Raw genomic sequence first — 12,252 nt, forward strand, 5'->3', positions numbered from 1 at the left:
GTAACTCCTCCCAACCCCCTTTTTTTAAAGACTTATTTCTGTGTATGGAGAGAGAGAGAGAGAGAGAGAGAGAGAGAGAGAGAGAGAGAGAGAGAGAGACTGACTACAAATGTATGTCAGCACTTGGAGGTCAGAAAAAGGTGTGAGGGGCTGGAGTCAGAGCAACTCAGGTCTTCTCAAAGAGCAGGAAGCACTCTTAACCACAGGGCCATCAATCTAGCCCCCCATGGCTGGCTTGGCTTGAGACAGGATCTCACTTTGGTGCCCTGACTGAGCTCTAACTTTTGGTGATCTTCCTGTCTCTGCCTCCTCAGTGCCAGGGGTGCAGGTATCTGCCGCTATAACAGCCTGGGTGACTCCCAGCCTGAGGAGAAAGACGTTTAGCAGATTCAGATCTTTCTTTAGAAACTGTTTTTCTTTTAATTTACCATTTAACCAAAAGGTGGTTGGAACCAAAATAATCTAAGATGGCCTTGAAAGGCCTCCCTCCTTCTAACACAAAACACAAAAGGATAACCCAGAAATTCTGACAGGGGCTCGCCTAAGTTGTTTCCAGAAAAGACTCAGCAAACACGGGCTGGTAATGCCCCTCCCCCTCCGAACACAGTGTGAACTGACAGGGTCTCTCCACACAAACCATCCGTGCTGCCTGTCTCTTCCTCCGCCACAAACAAGCACTCAGCCATCTGACTGAAAGAACCACTCGTTCACGCTGTTTAATGGGAAGTGACAATACCCCCAAAGAAAGGACAATCCCAGCAGTCAGAGCTGGTACGGAGTATCGAGGTGTACAACTCATCCCAGGAGCTGGGAGGTGGCGGCTCCCTTGAGTTTACAGAGGAATCCCACAGGATGCCTCAAGTACAGGGTCCTGTTTTTTCAGAAATTGCACCTGGGCTCCCAAGGTGGTAGGACCCCTGGAGCAGCCATTAGGGAAGAGGCAGGAGCAAGTCCACGAGAATCAGGATCAGCTGAGGCACTCCATGCTTGCTCTGACTCGCTCCATCTCATGCAGGAAACTGTAGAACTGAGGCAAGGTTAATTCTGGGGAGAGAAAATTCAGTTTGAGGTGAGTGTTTCCGAGGCCACAGACTCATCACCCAAGAAAACCCATTTCTCCTCGCAGTCACCGTATCTCTGTGATGGGGAGCCGGCCCACGGCCTCCTGTAAACAGGGCTCCTTCCCAGGCTGACATCTGTTTTCATTGGTACAGCTCAGCAGCTCTTTCTTTCTTTTTGTGGTGCTGGGAACCAAACTCCGGCATATAGCAGCCTAGGCAAGGGCTCCACTGCATGCAGCTAAGTGGCTCCTGATGGATAATCCGTGAGAATAAGGAACCTACAATCTTGACCATGCAGGGCCCCAGCTCTAAGAATTGAAGTGTGTATACAAAGCGCCAGGCAGAGGCAGGGAGAGTTTACCAGTGGACATCCTTCGGGATGTTCAGGGATGTTCACAGGAGTCTCTTGCCCCCATTCTGTTCCATTTTAGCCCCTCCCATCCTTTTCCCTTTTACTCAGGGTTTCTAGGCTCTGGATAGCTTGATAACAGCCCTGACTCTATGCTTCATGAGAGGGAAGGAGTGGATGGGCGCTCTAGAGCTTGTTGATGACCTTGTCTTAGACCGGCGGTGTCAGGCAGACTTCAGCAGCTCAGGTGACTAAAGGAAGAAGTGGAAAGCTTCCAAACAGGGCTCCAGACTCACCTATGTACACGTTTTCAGCTTGTTTTCCTTTCTTAACCACCAACTTTAACTAAAAGGAAAGAGGGGGAAAAGAAAAAGTGAAGAAAATAAATAAATAACATAAACTGATGGGCGGGCCAGCACGACGGCTCAGTGGGTGTCTCTGGGGGTGGGCTTTAAGGTCTCAAAAGCTCATGCCAGGCCTAGGCTTTCTCCCTCTCTCTTCCTGCTGCCTGTGGATCAGGAAGTAGAACTCTCGTCTACTCTCCAGCACCATGTCTACCTGCACGCTGCTATGATGATGATGGACTAATCTCTGAAACTGGAAGCAAGCCCCCAGTTAAATGTTTTCCTTTCTAAGAGTTGCCATGGTTAGGGCTGGAGAGATGGCTCAATGGGTTAGGACTGCTGGCTGCTTTCCCAGAGGACCTTGGTTCGATTCCCAGCGCCCACATGACAGCTTACAACTGTCTGTAACTTCAGTTCCAATGAATCCCACATCCTCACACCAATACACACACACAAAAGGAGTTGCCATGGTCATGGTGTTTCTTGCAATAAAAGACTGACTAACACAAAACCCAATGCAGCTTTAATTAAAAAAAAAAAAATGAGGCAAGGCCTCATAAAGCACAAACTGGCTCTGAACTTTTTCCTTAAAAAAAAAAAATTATTTATTTATTTATTTAATGTGCATTGGTGTTTTGCCTGCATGTTTGTCTGTGTGAAAGTGTTGTATCCCCTGGAACAGGAGTTACAGACAGTTATGAGCTGCCATCTCGCCAGGCCCCTGGCCTTGAACTTTTGATGTTTGAACCTCCTGAGTATGGAGATTCCAGGCCTGTGCCACCATGCTCAGCTTTTAATAACTTTTAATCAGGTTGAAATCCTCCCCATGAGGGTTGGAGAGATGACTCAGTGGTTAAGAGCACTGACTGCTCTTCCAGAGGACCGGGGTTCAGTTCCCAGCACCCACATGGCAGCTCACAACTGTCTGAAGATCCAGTTCCAGGGGATCTGACACCTTCACACCAGTGCACATAAAGTAAATAAACAATAAAAAATATTAAAAAAAAAATCCTCCCCATGGCCACCGCCCAAACACTTACCTGTAAAAATATGCTTCCCACTTTCTCTAGTTCACTGCTTCCAGATGTCACTGTGGCACAAAGAAAAGAACTCTAAGTGGCTGACTTCTTCTAGAGAGCTCACTATAGCAGGCTATCTGGAGCAGCCATGTCAGAGTGAACCCAGTACCAGGGATGGGGGTGGCTGAAGGCAGTCAGCTGGCTGTCCCCAAGATCTGCGGGGGCTGGTGAAATGGCATATGATGCTCTTCCAGAGGACCCAGGTTCAATTCCCAGCACCCCCATGGCAGTTTACAACTGTCTGTAACTCCAAGAGCTGACACCTTTTCACAAATATACATGTGGGCCAAACAACAATGCACATAAAATAAATAAATTTTAAAAAGAGGACTGGAGAGATGGTTCAGCAGTTAAGAGCACTGGCTGTTCTTCCAGAGGTCCTGAGTTCAATTCTCAGCATCTACATGGTGGCTCACAGCCATCTATACTAGGATCTGATGCCCTCTTCTGGTCTGCAGGCATATGTGCAGAACACTCATACATAAAATATAAAAAAATAAAATTAAAAAAAAAAAAAAGAGTCTTCCCCACCCAGGCTCTCAAAAGTCTCTGCAGTCTAGGCCTAGCACAGCTGAACATGTGACCAGGCATGGATCCATCTAGTTACCTCCAAATCGCCACTCCATATCAATCAGCTGGTTAATCATCAGGGTCTGACCTATGGCCCACTGTGCAAGGGTTGAGGCGTTCTGCTTCCACTGGAAGAAAAGCAAAGGCCAGTGTCATCAGAGTGGGGACCATCAGTGCCTATCCTCTGCTCCAAGCACAGCAGTGCTCAGGACTCAACAAAGAGGGAAGAAAGCAGAGCCAAGGGCTGAGTCTACAGGCTCGCACATATCCGGGACACGGCAGGCTCTGAAGCCCAGCTGACTTGAAATTGCTCCTCAGCCGAGAATGGCCTTGAGTCCCACTCCCAGTGCTGGGATTATAGGCGTGTACCACTAAACTCAGTTGAAATTTTTCATCCCAAAATTTAATCCAATTGCGACAACAATGGCATTAATATTTGGTCAAGCCAAAGGAAAAGAGAACAGGGCTTGCCCAAAGCAGGTGTGTCATTCCTGCGAGGCTGTCTGGAGGAAGAATGGGATGGTTTTGTCTTGCTCAGCATTTTTCCCCCTTTCCTTTCCTTTTCTTTCATGAAATAAAAACCAGGGTCTTAACCTTGATTAACAGAATTATACCTTTTCAGAAAAGTAAGTGCCTTTCTCCTCACTGAGACCTGTAGAGAACAGAAAGGATAATTAACATAACAAAGAGCTCAAAGAGCTCGGAGACCTCCCCCCCCCCTCTGGCAACCTACCTAGAGTCAGGAGATCAGCCTGCACCTGCTCGGCAGTGAGGCCCTTCTTCAATGCACCTTGCAGGCAGGGGAGAAACCAGAAAGTGTAAATGAGTGCATGGGTCAGTAGGAAGGATCAGGTGGGCCCAACCTCCGTGCCACAGAAGACAAATGCAATACACTTCAGGAGAAAATGCGGCCCTGCAGCCACTGTGGGGCAGGGCACAACCTCTTCACTGTCACTGCACCGTAGAGTCAGTCGCTCTCAGGGATGCTGGACTGAGATAGAGACAACAGGAAAGGCTGGGTCTGAGACAGGTCAGTGGAGGGAAGAATGAGCAAGGCTACAGCCCTGGCTAGCACAGCAACCTGAAACAAAGTTCAGTTAGAACTGGAGTGCAGCCAGGCATGGAGGCACATATCTTTAATCCCAGCATTCAGGAGGCAGAGGCGGGCCGATCTTTGAGTTTGAGGCCACTCTGGTATACAGAGCGAGTTTCAGGAAAGCCAACGCTACACAGAGAAACTCAGTCTCAAAAACCAAACCAAACCAAAAGCTGAGTGGGGTTTGAAGACATAGCTTAGTTGGTTTCTCTGGAGCTGCGGGTACTGGGACCAAACTTGGAGCTGCGGGTACTGGGACCAAACTTGGATCCTCTGGAAGAGTGGCAAGGACTCTCTTCTTTTGTTTTTTGAGATGAACAGCTTTGGAGCCTGTCTGGGAACTTGCTCTGTAGACCAGGCTAGCCTCAAATTCACAGAGATCCATCTGTCTCTGCCCAGCACAAGGGCACTCTTAACTGCTGACGATCCTCCTGCCTCAGCTTTGTCAATGTTGGGATTATAGGTGGTGGCCATCATGCTAGTGTTCCTGTATCTATCCACGTTGATTCAAGGCAGGTTGCTGTCACTGGGTATTGGCCTTCACAGTTCTGCTGGGAAGTTTCCCCTAATCTGTACAGGGCTCATCCCCTACTGCATTTAGACTTATACGAATCTCAAAACTTTAGAAAGGACCCTTGACAGTGACACTTAAAAATGGCCTTGCAGTCAGGTAGTCAGGGGACAGGTCTACAGTCTTGGCCCTATGTATGGAAGGCTTGGTGGAAACATCCAGTAAGGAGAGTAGCTAGGAGACGGTGGGAAGTAATCATAGGCTGGACATAGGCTGGAATCACTCACCCTGGAGGCTGGCGAGCGGAATCCACCTGGGGAGACCCAGGAGAGAGCAAGCTGGTGGTCACTATAAACTGACAGAATACCTGCTGTGGTGCCAGCAGCATGTCAGACCCTGGGAGACATTAGAAAGCCACAGATAGCCGGGCGGTGGTGGCGCACGCCTTTAATCCCAGCACTCGGGAGGCAGAGGCAGGCAGATCTCTGTGAGTTCGAGACCAGCCTGGTCTACAGAGCTAGTTCCAGGACAGGCTCCAAAGCCACAGAGAAACCCTGTCTCGAAAAACCAAAAAAAAAAAAAAAAAAAGAAAGCCACAGATAATAATGTCTGCCCTAGTGAGGCTTGTATTCCACCGAGCAACAGATCATACCAATAGTATAAGAAGCATGAAGACCTAGGGAGGCAGAGGCGGGCAGATCTCTGTGAGCTTGACAGGACAGCCAAGGCTACATAGAAAACAAAAAAAAAAAAAAAAGGAAGACAAAAAGAAGAGGAAGAGGAGAAGAAGAATAAAAATAAAAAGAAACATGGAGGAGTCCATATTGAGTACTAAAAGGTCAATGTACCAGAGGAAAGCTGGAAAAGTTGACAGTCCTGGGGCCAAAGGCCAACTTCAGTCATTTGTAGGAAAATAGCACTCCCATGCCTTAGGGATATGGGAAAATTTGTGTGCTCTTTCTCTCTTAGCAAAAATAAGAACAAGAAAGAAATCACACACACATACAGAGTGTGAGAGAGAAGCATACAATCTGTGAACACTGTTTGAAGGGAATCATTCTTTCATTCTACCTGACTACAGAAAAAACATGTTGGGGAGTAGGGATAGGAAATTACTTTTAATAGAAAATACAAGTCAGTACTGGATCACCTCTAGGGACCAGACAGCTTCTAGGGACAAACAGCAGCTTAAATTAGGTCCGTACTGGCGATAACCCTGAAGGGCAGCTGCCACTCAACTGTCTATCTTCTGCTTTGTTTCCCCTGGTGCTGGAGACTGAACCCAGGTGCTCTGCCACTGAGCTGTTTATTGTCAGCTCCTCTTTCTCCACCCTTCCAACAGTGAACTCCAGGAGCTCCCTCAGCTTCATTTCATCCCCAGGAAGGTGATTAGCAGAGATGAAGAACTTGGGCCAAGGACTCCGTGGTGAGCAAGCAAGGAGTGTAGAAGGCCCCACCCCCAAGCAACCAAATAAAAGCAGGTTAGGGCCCTATCTGGACCCTGCTGAGTGGGAGAACAATGGCCATAAGCAACACAATGCAGCAGATAATGAGGAACCAAGAGCACAGGCTGCAAGATTTCCTTTCAGATAGGATAGTGGCCTGTGCTTATCTTTCACAGATAGGTAACTGGGCATTCCAGAATGCTGTCTGCTACTTGCTTTAAACAAATACAGTTTGGAGAGTGGTGAGGGGCAGTGAAATAACTCGGGGAAGGGTTGGTAGCTGTTCCAGTGGGATGTGTTTAAGAACTACATAAAATGCTAGGCATAGTAGTGCATGCCTTTAGTTGCAGCATTCTGGATGCTGAGGAAGGCAGGTCTAAGTTTCAGGCTAGCCTGGACTACATTGCAAGTTCTAGACCAGTCAAGGCTACACAGTAAGCCCCTATCTCACAAATCCAAAATACCAAACCAAACCACTCATACGCTAGTGTGGTGTAATTCCAGTACTCAGGTAGCTGAGGCAGGAGACTTGTTAGTCAGATGCCAGTCTGTGTTGCAGATTGAAACCCTGTCTCAAAAGAAGAAACTGGACTCAGAAGGCAGAGGCAGGTGGATCTCTGTGAGTTCGAAAGCAGCCTGCTCTAAACAGTGAGATTCAGAACAGGCAGGGCTACACAGTAAGGCTTTGTCTCAAAAACAAACAAATCAAAAAGCAAAACACTAATGACCTCTCCAGTGGTTTGACTTAACAGTCTCTTTACCCAGTGCAGCTAAAACAGGTTCCCCATGCCAAGGCTGGGGCTGGTGGTGCAGGAAGACTTTCTGGTAGCAGGAAGTGAGTTCCCTTTCAGCAATAACAGGCCACATTACAACTAGTCAACTAATTTAATGGCAGAAGGATGTGGACTGTTTTCTTTTTCTGCCTTTGTTTTGAGAGCTAGAGAGTAATGAGAGAGAGACAGAGAGAGTAATGTTAGGTAGCACAGGCTGGCTTCAAACTTGTGATCTTCCTGACTCAGCCTCACATGCATTGGAATTACAGGCATGAGGCACACCAGCAGTCTTTATATTTTTATTTTTAATTTATCATAAAAATATCATAGGCTAGCTGGGTGGTGACACACGCCTATAATCCCAGCACTTGGAAGGCAGAAGCAGGCAGATCTCTGTGAGCTGGAGGCCAGCCTGGTCTACAGAGCAAGTTCCAGGACAGCCAGGGCTACAAAGAGAAACTGTCTCAGAAAACCAAAAAATGAATGGAATAAAAAAAAAATCAGACTGATATTTCCATGAAATGCAATAAAAATTAATTTCTAGAGACATGAACAAAAAAGGCACTCAGAATAGAAGTCCTGCTCCTATTTTGTGATCCTAGAACTCAGAGGCTGGGACAGGAAAACTGTTGATAGTTCAAAGCCACCCTGAGCTAAAGAGTGAAACACTGTCTCAAAAAAACAAACAAAAAATCCAAATAGCATAGTGAGTCAATAAAGCCCTGGGTAAGTGTGGGGACTTGTGTTGGACCCCTAGAGCCCACTTAATAAAGCTGGGAATGGCGATGCTCACTTGTACTTCAGCACTGGGACCTGGCCAGGCAGACTACCCTAACAGGTGAGTTTCAGGCCAGTGATAGACCCTTCTCAAAAAACAAGGTGGTTGGCTCTGGTCTCCTCACATAGGCACATACCTGCACATATAGAAACATGCAAAAATAATGGTAACAAACAAAAAGGAAAAAAAATGCATTAATAAAACTGTTACACAGGGCAGTGGAGGCACACAGCTTTAATTCCAGCACTCGGGAGGCAGAGGCAGAAGGATCTCTGTGAGTTTAAAATTAGCTTGGTCTATGGAGCCAGTTCTATGACAGCCAGGGCTACACAGAGAAACCCTGTCTCAGAAAAAAAAATTCTATTACACCATTAAACATGGCAGTGCACACCTTTAATTCCAGCACCCAGGAGGCAGAGGCTGGTGGATCTCTGTGAGTTGAAGGCTGTCCTGATCTACATAGGGAACTCCAAGACAGCCAAAGCTACATAAACACTGTCTCAAAATAAGCAAACAAGCAAACAAGAAGTATTATGGGATAGGGGTTGGGGAAGAGCTCTTAGCATGGGGGAGGCCCTAGATTCTAGTTCTAGTATCATACCACAAAAAGAAAAGAACCAGTTATGGTAGGGCATACATCTGATCCCAAAGGCAGAGGCAGGAGGCTCTTTCTGAGCTGGAGACCATTCTCTACATAGCAAATTTCAAGACTGTCAGGGCTACATAGTGAGACTCTGTTCTCAGACAGACAGACAGAGACAGAGAGAGAGATTCAATGACACTGGAGAACCCTGTCCTTCAGTTTCTGAACTTAGGCAGACCCAGCGTGAGCTTTCATGGCCTCTCTGCTGTGTCAGCAAGCTGTACCTGGGTTCACAGGCCTCTTAGAATACTACCAATCCCTCAGATAAAATATACAATACTGGCATATAATCAATATACCACTCAGTCCCTCACACCCCCTAACACATCGTACATACATATAACGCTAGTTATACCACTTTGTTTGAGAAGAATGAACAAAAGCTGTCTGTCCATGTTGCATACAGCCATGATTTTAAAAAACATTTAAGGCTTATGCTGTCCCTCCTCACTTTAAAAACGTTTTTGATCCTTGGATGGTTGGTTGAGTCCACAGACACAGACCATGGAGAGCTGTGACATTTACCTCCTTACCCAGATTCTGTGTGCCCTGCCATGTCGGACTTTTACTGGGTGCTGCTTGGACAACTCCCCAACTAAAGGAAGGCTCATGTAGCAGTGTTGTCTTTTTGGAGCTGCTGAGAGTCAACTCACCATTCAGAACCAGAAGGAGGCTTTTCACGATGCTTTTGAGGGGGCCAAGACTAATCTGGTTAGTAGTGGCAAATTCAGAGAGCTGAGCCAGAAAGCGTTCCACCTGCATGAGGGGACAACACAGACCTTTCCTTACCTTTTAAAAAGATTTGCTTGCTTCCTTTTCTCTCCCAAAGAGTTAGTGGCTACCCTGGCTCCTCTCCTCTGCTCCCCCCACTTCTCCCCCCATCTCCCCTTCTCCTCTTCTCCCCGTCTTCCTTTTCCCTCTATAACCCACTAAATAAATATCTACTTTTTCTGCAAAATAAATAAATAAATAAATAAATAAAAAGATTTGCTTTGCCGGGCAGTGGTGGCACAAGCCTTTAATCCCAGCACTTGGGAGGCAGAGGCAGGCGGATCTCTGTGAGTTCGAGACCAGCCTGGTCTACAAGAGCTAGTTCCAGGACAGGCTCCAAAAAACCACAGAGAAACCCTGTCTTGAAAAAGCAAAAAAAAAAAAAAAAGATTTGCTTTATTTATGTACATGAGTATTCTGCCTGCATGCATGTTTCACAGGATTCATGAAACAAGAATTACAGAGGGCTGTGAGCTGCCACATGGGTTCTGGGAACTGAACCCAGGTCCTTTTTAAGTGCAGCCAGCACCCAGACTTTCTTTAAGATCTCAGACCTTTAGATCCATGTTGGCAAAACCTCCTCAGCACAAAATGCCTCACTCACCTCTTTAGGTTCCGTCAGGAAATGGAAAAGCACTTCTGTCAGAGCTGAGAACTGCTGCAAAAGGACAACACAGAACATCAGCACCATTCCTGTCCCCTGCTGCCCACCCCCAGTGTGCCCACCATGTTCGTCTCCACTCCAACTAGTATGCCACACACCGTCCAACTGTAGGCTTTTGAGAGAGAAGGATGGACTCAGATAGCTTGATGATCCACGTTTTATTAATTCTTGGGTTTTTTTTGGTTTTTCAAGACAGGATTTCTCTGTGTAGCCTTGGCTGTCCTGGTGCTCGCTCTGTAGACCAGGCTAGAGTCAGATTCACAGAGATCTGCCTGCTACTGCCTCCCAAGTATTGGAATTAAAGGAGTATACCATTATTGCCTGGCAATTCTTTGAGAATTTTATACACTGTGTTTTTATCATGTTCACCCCTTCCCCTTTTATTTATTTATGGGGTGGGGTCATGGGGGGCAGTCAGAGAACAGCTTTCAAGAGCTGGATCTCACCTTCTACTTTGCTGAGGCCGGGTCTCTCTTTTTTGTTTTTGAGACAGGGTCTCACTGTGCATCCCTGACAGGCCTGAAGCTTGATAAGTAGACCAACCTGGCCTTGAGCTCAATGAGACCTGCCTACCTCTGCCTCCTCAGTGTTGGGATTAAAGGCCAAATGTTTGCTATAAGTAGCGTGTGTGTAAGGACCCAGATAATCCCTTGCTGTCTTCCCCTGAGATGCTAGTTCTTTGGTTCTGGATTCTGTTGCTGTTTTGAGGACAAGTGTCTCTGTGTGGCACTGGTTTATAGATCGAGGCCAGCCAGGGCTCCATAGTGAGACCCTGTCTGAAAATAAACAAAAATAATAATATAAAATAAAGGTGTATAGTCGGGCCTTGGTAGTGCTCACCTTTAATCCCAACACTCGGGAGGCAGAGGCAAGTGAATCTCTGGTTCAAGACCAGCCTGGTCTACAGAGTGAGTTCCGGGACAGCCACTGATACACAGAGAACCCCTGTTCCAAAAAACAAAAGAAGAAAGAAATTTAAAAATCAAATCAAATCAATAAGAAAATAAAGGTGTGTGGTACAATGACCACCTCTGAGGCAGGGTCTGCTCTCTTGTTTCTTCTGCAGAGAATGAACATTCCCTGGAGGGCATCACACACCTATGATTTGCAGTCTTGATAAGAAACACAGACTTCCCCTTCATTTCTCGATACAGCCTTTGTCTTCACAGCATCTTAACTCCTGCTAAATGCACGGGAAGTACTTGTTGTGGAAGTCTTCTTTATGCTGCTGCCTTGCCCAGGAAATGCTCATCAGCTAACTCCCCCTACCAAAATCTTAACTACTAGCAAAAGCAAACAGCAGGAGAGCTGCTCAATGTCAGGGAAAAGTCAGCCAGTGAAAGGACACACTCCTTCATTGACCAGACAACCTTCCTAGAGGATGATGTCATACTACACGTGCAATTTTAACGACAATCAGAGCCCCGGAACCATGAATTCCACTGCTAGGAGTAAGTGGCTCACATCTCTCCCATCCATGCTTACACAGACCTTTCTCCCTGGAAAGCACTGTTCATGAACAAAGAACAGAGGCTCAGCCAGGCAAGGTAGAGCACTCCTGCAATTGCACCCAGCACTTGGGGAGGCAGAGGCAGGAGGATCACTGGCGGGCTCTAGGCCAGCCACACTACAGAGTGAGACCTTGCCTCAAGAAACAAACAAACCAGGCCACAACTTCTGCAACCCTAGCACAATACTCAGGAGGCTGAGGCAGGAGGATCGTGAATTTGAAGTTCATATAGGCTACACAGTAAAATGGTTTAAGTTTAAAAAAAAAATTTTTTTTTTTAAAGATCTGGACCTGTAGACACAGGAGTGTAATCTCAGCTGGTCAGAGGTTGAGAAAGGAGGATTCTAAATTCAAGGCCAGTTTGGGCAATTTATTGAGAATCAGACTCAAACAAACAAGGTCAGACATGGTAGTTTATCCTAGAATCCTAGCCCTGGAAGGCAAAGGAAGGAGGATTGCTTTCAGTTTCAGGCCAGTCAGGTTAGACCTTGTCTAAAAATAAAACAAAAAGCCAGGCAGTGGAGGTGCACACCTTTAATCCCAGCACTCTGGCTGGAGGCAGAGGCAGGCGGATCTCTGTGAGTTCGAGACCAACCTGGTCTACAGAGCTAGTTCCAGGACAGGCTCCAAAGCCACAGAGAAACCCTGTCTCGAAAAA

General features: G+C 46.8%; 1 protein-coding gene across 1 annotated transcript in view; it reads right to left on the bottom strand.

The window, feature by feature from the left end:
• Window positions 1–417: 417 nt before the first annotated feature.
• Commd7 (COMM domain containing 7) overlaps window positions 418–12,252 on the bottom strand; it is a 13,759-nt gene continuing 1,924 nt past the window's right edge. Inside the window, exons 2-9 of the mRNA XM_005363229.2 lie at window positions 10,025–10,078; window positions 9,303–9,405; window positions 4,137–4,193; window positions 4,018–4,055; window positions 3,441–3,531; window positions 2,795–2,844; window positions 1,707–1,755; window positions 418–1,044 (exon numbers count right to left, since the gene is read on the bottom strand). Of these exons, the coding sequence (XP_005363286.1) occupies window positions 968–1,044; window positions 1,707–1,755; window positions 2,795–2,844; window positions 3,441–3,531; window positions 4,018–4,055; window positions 4,137–4,193; window positions 9,303–9,405; window positions 10,025–10,078 (519 nt within the window). The 3' untranslated portion in view covers window positions 418–967. The remainder of the gene's footprint in view (window positions 1,045–1,706; window positions 1,756–2,794; window positions 2,845–3,440; window positions 3,532–4,017; window positions 4,056–4,136; window positions 4,194–9,302; window positions 9,406–10,024; window positions 10,079–12,252) is intronic.

Source organism: Microtus ochrogaster, linkage group LG8 (assembly GCF_000317375.1).
Source record: "Microtus ochrogaster isolate Prairie Vole_2 linkage group LG8, MicOch1.0, whole genome shotgun sequence".
Classification (NCBI taxonomy): Eukaryota; Metazoa; Chordata; class Mammalia; order Rodentia; family Cricetidae; genus Microtus; species Microtus ochrogaster.